This window comes from Equus caballus, chromosome 20, assembly GCF_041296265.1.
Source record: "Equus caballus isolate H_3958 breed thoroughbred chromosome 20, TB-T2T, whole genome shotgun sequence".
Classification (NCBI taxonomy): domain Eukaryota; kingdom Metazoa; phylum Chordata; class Mammalia; order Perissodactyla; family Equidae; genus Equus; species Equus caballus.
The window spans coordinates 16,503,131-16,519,492 of NC_091703.1; the positions used below are offsets into that span (position 1 = coordinate 16,503,131).

The window sequence follows — 16,362 nt, forward strand, 5'->3', positions numbered from 1 at the left end:
TTTTTAGAAAATACTAAAATGGAAGCAGCTTATTAAGAATTGGAGGTGATTAGCAAAACTGCTTAGACAAGAAGTTTAAAAAAGTAGATAAACAGAATGACATATGGAGCACTACAGTGACTGATGAGCAGAAAATGTGCTTTCTCTAGCTGACTTGACTGCATGGGGTGACTATGATGGCATTCCATTTATTTGCACCTCAATTTCCTACTCCTTTAACCTCACCAGCTATTATGAAAGGTAAGGATGATTGCTTTAAAACACCATAAAAATATATTAATTAGCATATTTTGTCATTTAAGGTCAATTCCTTTAACCATGTTCAAGTCTCCATTATTCTGACTTCAAATTCTGTTTACGAATAGAAACCCAATCTATTACATTTCCCATTAATATTTATCAATTTTTTCTTTCTTTTTTAAAAACAAGATCAGGGAGACAAAAGCATCAATCACACTTAGAAGTGCCTATGACTCTTGAGCTCTGAAGTCTGAGAGATTCACACAAAAGCTGCCGAGACTCAGGAAAGGGAGAGGAATTTAGACTATCTCCATCCCAATTAACCCCAAATACAGCGCTCCACTCTGACCTCTCTCCTGAGTGTTTCTCAGATTTCCAATGGCTTCTTGGATGTCAAGCCATAAGTTATGTCTCAACAGATTCACTGTCAACTGCTCCCTCTCTCTCAAAACTACTCTTAAATTCTTTTACGTTGGTGAGTGACATCATTTATCTAAGATACTCCAAAATTAACATCCTCAATTTCTCTACCTTTTCCACTTCCTATATCGCACTGTTGACAAGTTCGACCAGCGCCTGTCACATCCACTCCCTCCTTTAAATTTCTACCAGCACAGCCTTATCATCTCTCATCTGGCCCATAATTATAGCCTCCTAAATAATCTCCCTGTTCCCCATCTCTAGTCCTCTCAAATTATTCTTCCACAACTACAGGCAGGTTCATGCTGCACCCCTCCACAAAAAACTTCAAAAGATTCAGTCAACCTAAAAATAAGCCAGGACCACACCATATAAAGTAGCAATCACCCCATCCCCCAGCCCGCTTAACCTGCTTTATTTTTAACAACAGTACTTACGACCTTCTAGATATTCTGCCTCCTGCCACTAGAATGAGTGCAGGGACATTATTTCCTGTCTGGTGTGTCCTCTGCTACATCCTTAGCTCCTAGAGTAGTGCCTGCCACAGAGGAAGTGCTCAATAAATAGCTGATAAATGAATTAATTTAGCCAAGCATTGAAGATCCTCTATTATCAGTCACTAAATTTCCTTTCCAGTTTCACCTCCCACGACTGCTTCCATCTCTGAAATGCCCTCACCCAAATCTATCACAATCCCTCCTCATTCTTCAAGGCCCAGTTTAGAAGCCACCTCCTCTCTGAAGCCTTCGGTAGACACATGTGAATTAATGACTTTCCTCTGGGCCACATCACCTGTATCTTTGACATTCTGTTCCTCCTGCTTTGCTTTACAGCACCGCCAGTCTAGGGTAGCTGGAGGGCAGAAACTGTTTTAGTCAACTCTGCGGGCCCAGGATCTAGCCCAATATATAGGTACTGCTTAATAAAGACTACACAAAACGGAGCATGCGGCCTCTTAAATCTTTTTTTTTTTTTTTTTTTGAGGAAGATTAGCTCTGAGCTAACATCTGCTGCCAATCCTCCTCTTTTTGCTGAGGAAGACTGCCCCTGAGCTAACATCCGTGCCCATCTTCTTCTACTTTATATGTGGGACGCCTACCACAGCATGGCTTGCCAAGCGGTGCCATGTCTGCACCCAGGATTCGAACCGGCGAACCCCAGACCGCCGAGAAGTGGAACATGTGAACTTAACCGCTGCGTCACTGGGCCGCCGGCCCCTAAATCTATTTTTTTTAATAAAATGAAAAAAGCTTCTATGAAAATGGACACTTTGAGTGCCTAGCCTAGTGTCTGGCACTTCCTAGGAACTCAGTAAATATTTACTGAATCAAATTCAATATTGAGATTTTTTTTTCCTGCTTATTAAAAAGGTGAGTAATCCTGGGAGAGTCAACATTTTAGGCAAAACCTCACTATTTCACCACACTGTGAATTAGATTATTAGATCCTCTCCTGTGAGCAGGTTGTCATACTATGGGAGCGGAGAAGAGAGAAGGAACATACCGGGCAGGGGTGGAGGTCAGGGGCAGTGGCGGCTTTGAGGGGGAAACACCCACTGTCTAGTTGCCACAAGTAATAACTATAGGTTTTCTATCCCTACCCACGAGAATCCAGAGAATTACGAACAGGAAGCGCCAGCCGGTGACTGGAGGCTGTAAACCTTCAGTAAATCTGATTTTCAGTTCCCTGAAGAGTTTTTGCATGTCTGAATACTTCCATCCTGAGGTCTTTGCTCATAACTGGCTCAAAAGAGAAAAATCAAAGACCAGACTAGATTTGAAGTACGAGCTTCAGTATATCCAGAAGTTTCCTCCAAGCTCAAGCCAACATCAAGCGGATGTTCCACGTGAACTCTCCAAAAGGCTCCCCGAGTTCTGAGGGAGTTGAATCAAATCAGGACTCACTCAGGCGAAGGAAAAAGAGGCCCAGAACGAAGCCCCTCAGGCCAGTGGCCTTTGGGCCAGCCGGCCACCCACTTAAGTCAGAAAGTAACAGAATTTCTAGGTTCATCTCAATTTTGCCATAACTGTTGTTATGAATAAAAATTTACAAAAAAGGCCACAAGTCCATGCACAACCTAGAGGCCCTCACAGGCCACCAGCAAGCTCTCCACTGCCCTTAAGTGATCTCAAGTTGCATTTTTTCTAAGTTTGAATGGAAGGTAGAAATTCATTGTCTTCATCAGACATGCTTTAGCCACTAACGTGACATCCTCTTCTGAGGCTGATAAAAAATAACCCTATCTTACTTTAAAAAAAAAAAAAAAAAGTAAATTTGCCTACATTTAAGCTTCAGTTCTATGAATTTTTAGAAATTGAAAACGAGCAGAAAAGCTGTGACGAGAGCATGCTGTTCTGGGTGACTGTGAAGAGCAACACTGGTCACACTGAAGGAGCTCAGAAAAAGCACTATGCCTTTCTTCTATGGATCCCCTGGGGCAACTCGAATAGTGGAAGTTTCCAATTATTTCAGAAGCCAGCTGCTCTGGCTTCTATGGGTATTAACGCCAAGCGTTCCAAAGGAACGCCAGGTTCAATTTGACAGTTTCAGGAGGTGAGAGCCACGTCCCTTTCATCTTTGAAACCCTCAGCGCCTTCATGCAATATACACCTGTACTGGGTTTAATTTCATCTTTTCTCAGCAAGGCAAAATATTCAATTACGTAAAATAGCTGAATATGGAAGAGTTTACTAAAATGAATTAAGTGGGGTTTTTTTTCATGGTAAGAATTGCATAGGAATTTGTGCACCTGACTGAAGTGAACATCAGAGTTTAGAGCTGCCAGTCACCCGGAAGACAGACATCACTTGGAGACGAGTTATTTCTCTGCCAGGTGACAGGCTACTGGCACACACTGAAGTCCAGGGGTCTGTCAGCTGAGAGTGACCTGTACAAGGAGGAAGCCAACAAAGGGCCTAAATGGAATGAAAACCCTCTCGGGATGTCTAATCCCAAACTGACGCCAGTCTACGGAATCTTCAAGAAGTCACGTCAGTTTCCAAGGGGTTCTAACCAGATCCCTTCAACACTCTCCCTAACTAAACACTAAACTCAGGTTATCCAGATGTGTCAGGAAGTTTTGGGTCCACAGTCCATATTCCTAGGTAAATCTAGCCTTGTAAAGCAAAGGTCAGGACTATGAGTGGGTTCCGAGGCAACCACATGACCTAGAAATAGAGTAACTACCAGCAGAGGGACTGTTACCCTATCAAGGAATTCCTTGAAGTAATGATAGCGGAGGTTTACCAGATGGGTTTATCTATGCCCATCCTCACGCTACAAGTGGATCGTCCCAGTATCACACCAAAATTTTTCAATTCAGTAATTTACACTCTGAAAAGAAGTTACTTTTTAAATTTAAAGGGGGAAAGAATGCAAGCATGCAAACACACCACGAATGAATGACTCCTACAGCATCTATAATTAATATTCTTGAGAATACCAAACCAGAATTATCAAAAATACTTTACATGTGGTAAACGCTCAAGTATTTCCCAGTTTGTCACGACTCCGCACCCAAAAGGCAAACAATATAAACATTTTTATCCCATGAGATAAAATTTCAGCTAACATCTTTCTCATTACAAATTTAAAACAGTATGATTGAGATGTCCTCATATTCAGAGCATTCTCCAAAGGATCTGTAGGCTAAAGGTAACAGATCCTTTATAAAGGGCGACACCCTTTCTAAAGTAATGAAAAAATTAAGATGAAATACGCAGAGTAGGAACAATAGTGACATAGTGCTTACTGCGTGTTTTACATATTAATTCATTAATCCTCACAATAACCCTATGAGATAAGTACCATCTTTATCCCCATTGTAGAGTAGCGGAAAGTGAGGCAAAACAATTCAAGGAAATTGCAAAAACACGTCTGCTTAAGCGGTACAGACGAGAACCCAGGCAGTCTGGCGCCAGGTTCTACGCCGGTGGTTCCCAGTCTTCACTGCACACTGCAATCGCCTGGGGGGGTCTTCAAAACTCCATCCCGCGTTTGATTTAACTGGTTTGGGCTGCGACCCGGGCATCGGGATTGTTAAAAGGTTTCCGGGTGGTTCTAAGTAAAGTTTGGGATCGGCCTGGCCTGTGCTCTTAACCACTGGGTATTCAGAGAGCGTTAGTGGACTGCTGTTTTTCTTGCCCAAGTTTCCTCACCGAGGCGTTAAAGGGGCAAAGGTGGAGAGAAAGCAAAAGGGGAAGAGGCGAGCGGGAGAGCCAGACACGACCGGCTGGTTCCGGCCCAGCCGGGGAGGCTGCGGCGCCGGCGGCCTTCGCACTGGGAGGAGGCGCGGGCCCCGCTAAGCGCCGCGGCCCGAGGGGTAAGGGGCTCGGCGGGGCTCGGGGCGCAGGGCCGCCGTCCCGCGGGGGGCGGAAGCGGGGCGCGCGCTCGCCCCTCACGTGACTCCCCTGCTCGGTGCCGGGAGGGGTCCGCGCATCCCCAGCGCCCTCCGCTGCGTTCCCTGCCACCCCTCGGCCCGGGGCGAGACTCAGCGCAGCCTGTCGGGACCTAAGTTACTTCGCGCCGCCCGCCCCACGCCGCGAAGTTCGTTACTTTCCTCGGCCGGGCGGGGCGGGGCGCGGGATGGGACAGGACTGGACCAGCGCGCGGAGAGGGAGGCGGCGTCCCGTGCGGCCGCCGGCTCCTCGGCCCGGCCCAGCCCCCCGGGTCCCTTTCCGTCCCCCACCGCATACCCACCCGGAGGTGAAATCCTGCTGCACGCTCAGCAGCCGCTCGCGCAGAGTCTCCAGCATCGCGGCCGCGCCCCCGCACCTGTCACCCGCGCGCCCCGCACACTCGCGCCCGGCCCCGCCCCCGGCTCGGCCCGCGCCCCCGCGCCGCAGCCCCTTCCGCGTTCCCGCCCCCCGCTCGCGCGCTCTCTCCCCGCCCCGCCCCCTCCGCGCCAGGCCCGCGCAGGCGCAGTGGGCAGCGCCGGGCTCGGGCTGCGGAAAAGGGGCGGTCCTTGCCTGCCTGCTGAGAAGGCGAGAGACTGATGCTTTTTTGCAATCCGAGCCAGGCTGTCTCGTTTTTCACTTTAAAATAGAAGTGGCAGCGTGAAAGAATGTTTGAAGTCGAGGGCTTTTTTGAGTGCAGCGTTGGTTTTTACGGTTTGAAAGAGAGTTGGATCAATTACTTGCATTGTGTGCTCCTCCCTGTAGCAAACTGTTTCGCGGACGCTGGGTCCAGGATCTGACCCCACTGGCTTTGACCTTGGTGGAGGTGGTTAATCATTCTGAGCCTTGGTTTCTTCGTGTATAAAATGGCAGTAATAATCAACTATTTAACATCCTTACTTTCCGTTCTCTTTTCACCCTACCCCATCATGTCTATTGTACCCTTCACACCAACGGAGGTCGCCTTTGTCGAGTCACCAGTGACCACCGTATTGCCTATACCGTTTGTTATTTGCCTGCCCTGATTTTTTTCTCAACCTCTCAATGGCTCTTAAGGCAGTTCCTTATCCGATTCTTAAAGAAACGTTCTTCTCTTGCCTCCAAGGACACCATACTTCCACTCTACCTTCCTCTCCACCCCTTCTCCTATTTTCCTCTTTCAACAGCTGCTCCCAAAGCTACATTTCTAGCCTCCTGCCCTTCTCCATAGATGCTGTCTCCCTGGGTTATCCTATCCATTACCATGCTGTAAATTCTATGGAGGCACCAATGACACCCAAATCTCTTATCTTCAGTCTTGTCCTACCACTCCCCTACCCCCGGCCCGTGCCCTTCTCCAATTTATACCAGTCGCTTACTCAATGAGGCATCTCAAACCCAACATACCACTAATTGAAAAGTCCGTTGCATACTAACCTAACCAGCTCATCCCCCAGTCTTTTCCGTTTCAGTAAATGGCACCACCATCCACCAAGTTGCTCAAGTTAAGCCAACTGAAATCACCCTAGTTCCTCTCTTTTCCTCATCCTCCATATTTAATCCATCAAGTCCAATCAATTCTATTTCAGAAATACTGCTGGAACTTGTTCCCCTTCCTCCATCTTCATTATAATCGTCCCAGTTGAAGGCACTACCATCTTGCACCAGGAGCCCTGTCAGGTCTCTCTGATCTTACTCTTTTGCCATCCACACCCCTGTAATCCATCCTTGACACAGCAGCCAAAGAGAATTATTTAAAAGACCAATCAGATTGAAGCCAAGTACCTGAGGGTTACTGTGGATATTTAATAAGAACAAGGTGTTTGGGCCTTGATCCCAACACAGACATAGATGAATCTTGTCAATTTGCTGTTTTCTTGTTGAACCTGAGGGTTGACTCAGGGGTCTCAAAGACTTGTGAGTTTGTTTTGCAGAAGAAAGAAAATGCCTTTGGGGAAGTTGCAATCCCCGGATGACCAGCCCCCAGCTGCCACTGATGCCCAAAAGGTCAGATTGCCCAAGGGCTTCTCTGGAGTAAAAGATTACCCCTTTGTTTCTCTGAAACTTCTCCTGCCAAGCCCCTCAGCTCTATAAAACCCTCCTGCTTTCTTCTCTCGTTAAGGCAGATTTGAGAGGACCTATCCTCCCATCCTCTTGTTTTGGCCAAGTTGAATGAAGCTTTCTCCATCTCCAAGCACAGACGTCTCAGTGTTCGGCTGACTGGGCCATTGGACACATGCTCTTGAGATTAAGAAGTTTGGTATAAAGATCATGTTGCTCTCCTGGTTAAAATCCTTCATTTGCTTCCTGTACAGAATAAAATTCAAACTTCTTACTTGGGTTACAAAGTCCTAAAATTTGTCCCCTTCCTAATACTCTATCCAAAGCAAGTACTATTTGCCGATCATATCCTTGACATTTAAGCCATACTAACTTGGTGTGTGTGTGTGTTTCTTGAAAATTCCAGGTTCATTTCCACCTTGAGGGCTTTTCACAAGCTTTTCTCCAAACTGTCCCATGGCTGGCTGCTTCCTGGCATTCAGGTCTTAGCTTACATATCATCTACTTAGACAGGCCTTCCCTGATCATTCGAGTTACCACCCCAGTCACTTTCTATATGTACCCTGTTTCTCAACTTAGTGCATGTTACTAGCTGATAATTTATTTAATAATTGTTTAATTAAGAAAAAATTGTTAATTAATTTACACATTTATTTTAAAACCAGGGCTGGGACTGGTGTGAGGCAGATAAGGCATCCATCTCAGGTGCAAGATTTAGGAGGCAGCCGAAAAGCTCAGTAATCAAGATGAATAATATTTTAAAGAAATATTTAAAAGTTCAAAATTAGTGAAAAAAACCTTTGAACAAAATACCAAATTTTAAATAAAGACAGATCTGATGGGGCTGGAATTGAATGAGGTGGGTGAGGTGGCTGCATGAGGATAGGCCCAGACATAAACTGCCTTGTCTGTCTTATTTAACTCTCTATCCCAGCATGTAAAACAGTGAATGACATGTAATAAACAATCAATAAATATCGATTGTTTTGTTGTAGGAATTAAATAAGATAAAATACTTGGCTTTGGTTGGAGGCAACACCTCTTTCCCACTGCTGATATTTTCTTCCATTTGCAGGAAGCTCCTCCATAGTGTAACACTCTGGGCCTTTCCTGGTGGAGAGGTGACTGGTGATTAGTAAGCTAGGGAATAAGGAGCCTGGCCCTGGCCCCACCCTCTCTTCCTTCAGTGTGGACTTCCAGTGCTTCATCTTGAGGTGTTTTATGAACACCACCAGTGGCTGGGTGGGCAAGTCTTAACCTAAGGTTTAGTAATAAGAGTTCTTCTTACCCATGAATATAAGCCATGTGCTTCATCAGCCTTACCAGAAATAAAAGGGATGTTTTGGCTGCTTTACGCTGATGCTATTGTCTTGTATCTCAGTTGGTTCACACAAGTAAGAGAGAGGGGTGCTGTTAATTGAGCCCTCCTCCACCTTCCAGAAACAATACCTGGTACAGAGTAAGTGATCAAATGATCAAATCTATAAAGATAGATGCCTCAGTTTCTAGTAGATTTGGAAACTGCACTGGGAAATAATAAATCTTATTTATTTCATTCAGTTAAACTCCTCTACTCATAAGCTTTCAATTTACTAAGTTTCATGGACTCTAACAAAGGACTAAATCAGAGCAAAAAGACTCTGCATGTCACTAAAAAATAGCTGTATTTGTTGTGCCCAATCACTTCTGTCTTGACCATTGCACTGTTTATTAGTCTATGGCATGTTTGTGCTTTGCTTTCAGGTGTTTTAGGAATATTCTTAACCTCATCATGTCTGATAAATCCCAAACAGTGAAAGTTCTATAAGTGCTAATAAAAAGAGACAATCTATTGTAAAGAAACAAAAGTAAATTGTAAAAAATGAAAACAGAGAAAAAATTACTGTTGCACATGAGTTGTTTTATAGGAATGATTAAGGATCAAGAGTTGAAGCACGTGACGTGTTGATTTAAGAAACAGTAATCAGCTAGAAACTAGGAAGATTGACTGGCAAAATGAAAAAACAAAGTTTTTAAATACAATTGGAGAACCAACATCAATTTTGGAGGCTATTGACCTAATCTTAATTCAGCAGTTGGTTGAGAGTTGATCTGAGAACATATTAGTTAAGCACAGAGAAAGCTTTGGTGATAATTACATTTGGGGCAAGCACCAAAGCTGCTAAGAAGCCCTTATGATGGTGCTTCCCTGGACCAACAGCATGAGCATCACCTGGGAGCTTGTTGCAAATGCAGAATCTCAGGCCTCACCTGAGACCTACTGAATCACCGTCTGAATTTTAACAAGATCCCCAGGTGATTCATATTCATTTAACTCCTGAGAAGCACTGCTCTAGGACGCTCACTAAGGAAAGGGGGTTCCTGGTCTCAGTAGATTCTTTCAGTAGACAAAGTGATAAATGAAGATTTGGTGGAATTGGAACCAAAAGAAAGATACTATAAAAGAAGAAGATATAGAATCCAGAAGATTTCACACCACTTTATTGGCCAAGGTCTTTTAGAGTAATTGGAAGGCATTGTCACCATTTGAGTTACAGAGACTTTAGATTTGTAAAGGTATCCATGGTGTGTTGTTATTAACTTATTTATAATTTTTAAAAGCTAAGATGGAAATATTTTTGATATCTTTAATTATTAAGATTTAACTATTAAGAGTTTAAAGATGCCAAAAGAAACCATTGAAAAGCTGTGTTTCTTGTGAAGCAATGAGTAGTTCTAAGAATAAGGGAAGATATATAAAGCTGGAAAGATGACATCAGCATGGCATTTTGAAAAGGAAAGCAGAGACAGAAACCAGAGAGGTGGAGGAGGGTAATTCCAAAATGCAGCGGCAAAGATCAGAGCCTGGTTGAAGAAGAACATAAGAGGCGGGGCCTGGCATAGGCTGTCAAAATCTGGAGACAGAAGCCAATAGCCCCAGAAGGCATGCACTATCTGGAGTGACACTTCGGACAGCAAAGTTGGGAATGAGTATTTTCACCATGAGCCAAATTAAAGAACAGTAAGAGGCATCTGAGCTGCATCTATTGGTGTTTTGAAATTTTATCACACTATAATAAAATGTAATCAGGCAGCTAACCTCGTCTTTTTTGCTCAGATTAAAAAAAAAGGTACTATACAGTGCATTAGAGGAGGAAACATCTTTTATTTTTGTTAATCTATGTTCGGATATATATGATATATGAAATATTCATAAACAACCAAGTGACTCCATTCGTCAAAGTGTAGGGACCCTAATGAGTAGAGGAGACCACATCCTGTACCCCACAGATAAATGATTTCCCCTAGGGAAAGTATATCTCAGAAACTGCATCTTCTGAACCACTATAGGTAGAAATCTCTTTGAGTGAGAGCACTTAATAACAAACTGAAATTTTTAAATAAGAATTAGTAGCCAGGCCAAAATCAGTAGAAGGAAGGAAATAATAAAAATTAGAGTGGAAATAAATGAAATAGAAACTAAAAAGACAGTAGAAAAGATCAATGAAACTAAAACAGCTAGTTCTTTAAAAAGATAAACAAAATTGAGAAAGCTTTAGCTAGACACACTGAGAAAAAAGAAAGAAGGCTCAAATAAAATCAGAAAGGAAAGAGGAGAAATTACAACGGATACCACAGAAATACAAAGGATTATAAGAGAATACTATGAAAAGCTATACACCAATACATTGAATACCCTAGAAGAAATGGATAAATTCTTAGAATTATACAACTTTCCAAGACTGAATCAAGAAGAAATAGAGGGGCCAGCCCCACGGCCAAGTGGTTAAGTTCGCACGCTCTGCTTCAGCGGCCTGGTGTTTCGCCAGTTTGGATCCTGGGTGTGGACATGGCACTGCTAATCAAGCCATGCTGAGGTGGCATCCCACATGCCACAACTAGAAGGACCCACAACTAAAAGAAAAATATACCACTATGTACTGGGGAGCTTTGGGGAGAAAAAGGAAAAATAAAATCTTTAAAAAAAAAAAAAAAGAAGAAGAAATAGAGAATCTAAATAGACTGATCACTAGTAAGGAGGTGAAAATCAAAAACCTCCCCAAAAACAAAAGTCCAAGACCAGACGACTTCCCCAGTGAATTCTACCAAACATTCAAAGAAGATTTAATACCTATCCTTCTCAAACTATTCCAAAAAAACTGAAGAGGAAAGGATGTTTCCTAACTCATCCTACGAAGTCAACATTACCCTGATACCAAAACCAGACAAGGACAACAAAAAAATGGAAAATTATAGGCCAATATCACTGACTAACATAGATGCAAAAATACTCAACAAAATATTAGCAAATCAAATACAACAATACATTAAAAGAATCATATACCATAATCAAGTGGGATTTATTCCAGGGATGCAAGGATCATTTAACATCCACAAATCAATCAGCATAATATACCATATTAACAAAACAAAGAATGAAAATCACATGATCATCTCCATAGATGCAGAGAAAGCACTCAACAAGATTCAGTATCCATTTATGATAAAAACTCTGAATAAAATGGGTATAGAAGGGAAGTACCTCAACATAGTAAAGGCTATATATGACAAAACCACAGCTACCATCATACTCAATGGTGAAAAACTAAAAGCTATCCCTTTAAGAACAGGAACAAGACAAGGATGACCATTTTCACCACTATTATTTAACATAATTTTGGAAGTCCTAGCCAGAGCAAATAGGCAAGGAAAGAAATAAAAGTGATCCAAATTAGAAAGGAAAAAGTAAAACTGTCACTATTTGCAGATGACATGATAATATATATATAGAAAACCCTAAAAGATCCACCAAAAAACTATTAGAAATAATAAATAAAGTAAAATTGCAGGATACAAAATCAACATATAAAAATCAGTTGTGTTTCTATACACTAACAACAAAATACCAGAAAGAGAAATCAAGAATACAATCCCATTTACAATCTCAACAAAAAGATCAAAATACCTACAAATAAATTTAACCAAAGAGGTGAAAGACTTGTACACTGAAAACTACAAAACATTGTTGAAAGAAATCAAAGAAGACACAAATAAATGGAAAGATATTTCATGCTCACGGATTGGAAGAATTAATATAGTTAAAATATCCATACTTCCTAAAGCAATCTACAGATTCCATGCAATCCCTATCAAAGTCCCATTAACATTTTGTTCATAGAAATAGAACAAAGAATCCTAATATTTATATGGAACAACAAAAGATGCCAAATAGCCAAAGGAATCCTGAGAAAAAAGAAGAAAGCTGGAGGCATCACACTCCCTGACTTCAAAATATACTACAAAACTATAGTAACCAAAACAGCATGGTACTGGCACAAAAATAGATACAGAAGTCAATGCAACAGAATTGAGAACCCAGAAATAAACCCACACATTTATGGACAGCTAATTTTGAACAAAGGAGCCAAGAACATACAATGGAGAAAAGTAAGTCTCTTCAATAAATGGCGTTGGGAAAACTGGACAGCCACAGGTAAAAAATGAAAGTAGAGGGTCCAGCCCTGTGGCCTAGTGGCTAAGTTTGGTGCACTCCACTTGGGCAGTCTGGGTTCATGAGTTTGGATCTCAGGTACAGACCTACACTACTGGTCAGCCATAGTGAGGTGGCAACCCACATATAAACTGGAGAAAGATTGGCATAGATGTTAGATGTTAGCTCAGGGCTAATCTTCCTCAGCAAAAAAAGAAAGAAAAAAAAAAAAAGTAGACTGTTATCTTACACCATACACAAAAATTAACTCAAAATGAACTGAAGACTTGAAGGTAAGACCTGAAACCAGAAAACTCCTGGAAGAAAACATAGGCAGTATCCTCTTTGACATCATAGGTCTTAGCAGTATCTTTTTGAATATCATACCTCTTCAGGCAAAGGAAACAAACTAAAAAATAAATGGGACTACATCAGACCAAAAAGCTTCTGCACAGCAAAGGAAACCATTGACAAAACAAAAAGACAATCTAACAATTGGAAGAAGATATTTGAAAATCCTATATCTGATAAGCAGTTAATATCCAAAATATATAAAGAACTCATACAACTCAACAAAAAAACAGATCAAAAAATGGGCAGAGGATACGAACAGACATTTTTCCAAAGAAGATATACAGATGGGAAACAGGCGCATGAAAAGATGTTCAACATCACTAATTATTAGGGAATTGCAAGTCAAAACTACAATGAGATATCACCCCACACCTGTCACAATGGCTGTTATTAAAAAGACAGGAAATAAGTGTTGGAGAGGATGGGGAGGAAAGGGAATCCTCATACATTGCGGGTGGGAATGTAAACTGGTGCAGCCACTATGGAAAATGGTATGGAGATTCCTCAAAAAATTAAAAATGGAACTACCATATGATTCAGCTATACCACTTCTGGGTATTTATCCAAAGAACATGAAAACAGGAATTTGGAAAGACATATGCACCCCTACGTTCAGTGCAGCATTATTTACAATAGCCAAGACTTGGAAGCAACCTAAATGCCCACTAATGGATGAATGGATAAAGAAGATGTGGTGAACACACACACACACACACACACACACACACACGCATGCAATGGAATACTTAGCCATAAGAAAGATGAAACCTTGCCATTTGTGACAATGTGGATGGACCTTCAGGATATTATGCTAGGCGAAATAATTCAAATGGAGAAAGCCAAATACCGTGTGATTTCACTGGATATGTGGAAGATAAAACAACAACAAACAAACAGAGAGACAGAGAATAGAATGGTGGAAGGGGAAAGGGGGAGAGCGAAAGGGGTAAAAGGGCACATGATACCGTGATAGATGGCAATTAGACTTTTGGTGGTGAACATGATAGAGTCTATGCAGAAACTGAAACATGATTTGGAATTTTTTTTTTAAAGATTTTTTTTTTTCTTTTTCTCCCCAAAGCCCCCCGGTACATAGTTGTGTATTCTTCGTTGTGGATCCTTCTAGTTGTGGCATGTGGGATGCTGCCTCAGCGTGGTTTGATGAGCAGTGCCATGTCCGCGCCGAGGATTCCAACCAACGAAACACTGGGCCGCCTGCAGCAGAGTGCAAGAACTCAACCACTGGGCCACGGGGCCAGCCCCCATGATTGGGAATTTATATAACGTCATAAACCAATGTTACCTCAATAAAAAAATTTTTTTTAAGAAATCAAGAAAAAAAGAATTAGTAGCCAAAAAAAAAGATTAAGAAAATTATTACCTATAAGCTTAATATAGGTGGGGGAGAAAACGTGCTATAATTGATAACGGTTGAGGAGAAGCGCAACTATTAGGTGCCAGCATCCTAAGAGTTCCTTTCTGCCCACAGGAGTTGTCCCTGTCAGTGGAAACTGATACTGCGAGTGTCTCGCAGGAAACTATGGAGACCTGTAAATGCCCTTAAGTCGACTGCGCTTTAGAATCACTTGGGGATCATCTAAAAAATACCAATTCCTGGGGCCAACCCCTAGGGAGTCTGATTTCACTGGTCTGAGGCCACGCCTCCTCATCCACACCGTTTAAAAAGCTTCCCAAGCCAGGCAACAACTGAGCTGAGCGTCTGGACCTGAACCGCCCTGCAGGGAAAGGCAGCGGAAGCTCTTGCTAGGGTAGCAACTATGAGCTCAAATCCACCGTCCCCCTCCCCGACTTCAGGACTCCAGGTTGTGGTTCGAACCCGCCTTTGGCAGCTCCTTCAAACGGGAACCAGCCCCATCACTTTGTAACGTTCGGCGTTGGCGCAGGGGTCTGCAGCTTCCGCCTGCCCGAAACTTGGTGCTGGCTGACCCTGAAGGCGGCCCTGTGAGAGGGAGGCAAGAGAGCGAGCTGATCCGGGCACCGCACAGGCGGAGGCCGAGACTCTGTCAGGAGTGGAGGTATGCTCAGGCGACCCCAGGGCGTGTGGTCCTTGAGTGAGGATGCCCACAGCAAAGGGAGGAAACCTCGGGAACTGCCTGCATCATGAGACTTGGCCAGGCCTCCTGGAACTGGAGGGATCAACAGATGCTCTAGCGCCCTAAGCAGCTCTAGTAGCTGCCATTTCAGAAAAAGTGTCCCTTGGTCTCTCTCCTGGTGATTCCTCCAGCCCCATTTTTGTGTCTCTGACTCCCTCTGCTTCCAGTTTTCACTCTTTCTAATCTCTCCTCTATCATATGACATCTGCCATCCTGTGGCTTAACGTCTTCTGTCTCCAAGTCTCTTGGTTTCTGCCCTTGCTACCAACTGTGCCCCTCCCTGGGTGACCAGAAGAAGGCTCTCCGTGTTCTCGCCAGTCCCTCTTTTAACCGAGAATGCGTCAGATAAGCAAAGCTCTTGTAGCAGACCATCTCACACTATACGGGTCTGCCTGTGGGCCAAGACCCGGTCCTCAGCCCAATCTATGGTGACCAGGTTGCAGGGTCAACCGATACCAAACATGGGCAAGAATTGCTTGTGGCCTTTCTTTTCCCCCTAGAAGGGGACTATGAGGGGCTGTTTCTTAGACCCTTGAAAAGGGAAATAAGCCTATAATGGCTAAAGTAGAGACAGTGTACCTGGTGTGTATCTGGTAACGTTTTTGCTTGTGTTGCTTCAACCCAGAGGTTTATATACAGTAAATGGTAAGTTTTCCAACACTGCCTTTATGATATGCTGAGAATCTCAACAAGGGGAGGGGGAGAAAGTAGTTCCTCTGTAAAAAAATGCTGGGTTCCTCTGCTTTAGTGCATTGCCTCTGTTTATACACAGAAGTGGAAGAAAACAGATGTATTTGTTGTCTTAATTAACCGTTTTATATGCCAATGAAAAGCTTGTGGCATATACTGAGGGGTCTGTTCCTCCATTATCAGTTCTGCTCCTGAAGTGAGTCTAATTATTGTGCCTTTGCGATCCTAATTAGCCACCACTAGCTAGGGAACGCGGCTTTGAGGGAGAATTAAGCTAGTCAACAAAGGACTTTTCATGAAACTTCACCTTTTCTAAATAGTGGAAATATCACAGAAGGAAAAGTACCCAAGAGCAGAAACCCCATTCTTCCCCTCCTGGAGGCCGCAGTGAAGAGGAAACACTGGGCTGTAAAGCAGAAAGTAAGATGGGAAGGGGGTACGGGAGCCCATTCCATCTACTGACTTCCCGCTGCTTCCTAAAATGCATCCCTCGGGCCAGGAAGGCTTGTGTCCTCATGGTTTTCTGCACCATCACCTGCTCAACAAACAAGTATTGAGGCCCTATCTATGCTGGGTACTCTGCTAGATACCAGGGACATAGCAATGGTATTAATATTATCCTAAATTATTATTATAACGA

The 16,362-nt window shown here is 43.0% G+C and overlaps 1 protein-coding gene and 1 long non-coding RNA gene across 3 annotated transcripts in view; one reads left to right on the plus strand and one right to left on the minus strand.

The window, feature by feature from the left end:
• DTNBP1 (dystrobrevin binding protein 1) overlaps positions 1-5,540 on the minus strand; it is a 118,751-nt gene extending 113,211 nt beyond the window's left edge. For both annotated transcript variants that reach the window (XM_070244937.1, XM_005603583.4), the window contains exon 1: positions 5,359-5,540. In XM_070244937.1, the coding sequence (XP_070101038.1) occupies positions 5,359-5,414 (56 nt within the window). In that variant the 5' untranslated portion in view covers positions 5,415-5,540. The remainder of the gene's footprint in view (positions 1-5,358) is intronic.
• A 9,087-nt stretch (positions 5,541-14,627) lies between these two features.
• Positions 14,628-16,362, plus strand: part of LOC138919592 (uncharacterized) — a 170,375-nt gene continuing 168,640 nt past the window's right edge. Inside the window, exon 1 of the long non-coding RNA XR_011429890.1 lies at positions 14,628-14,954. This is a non-coding gene — a long non-coding RNA (uncharacterized lncRNA). The remainder of the gene's footprint in view (positions 14,955-16,362) is intronic.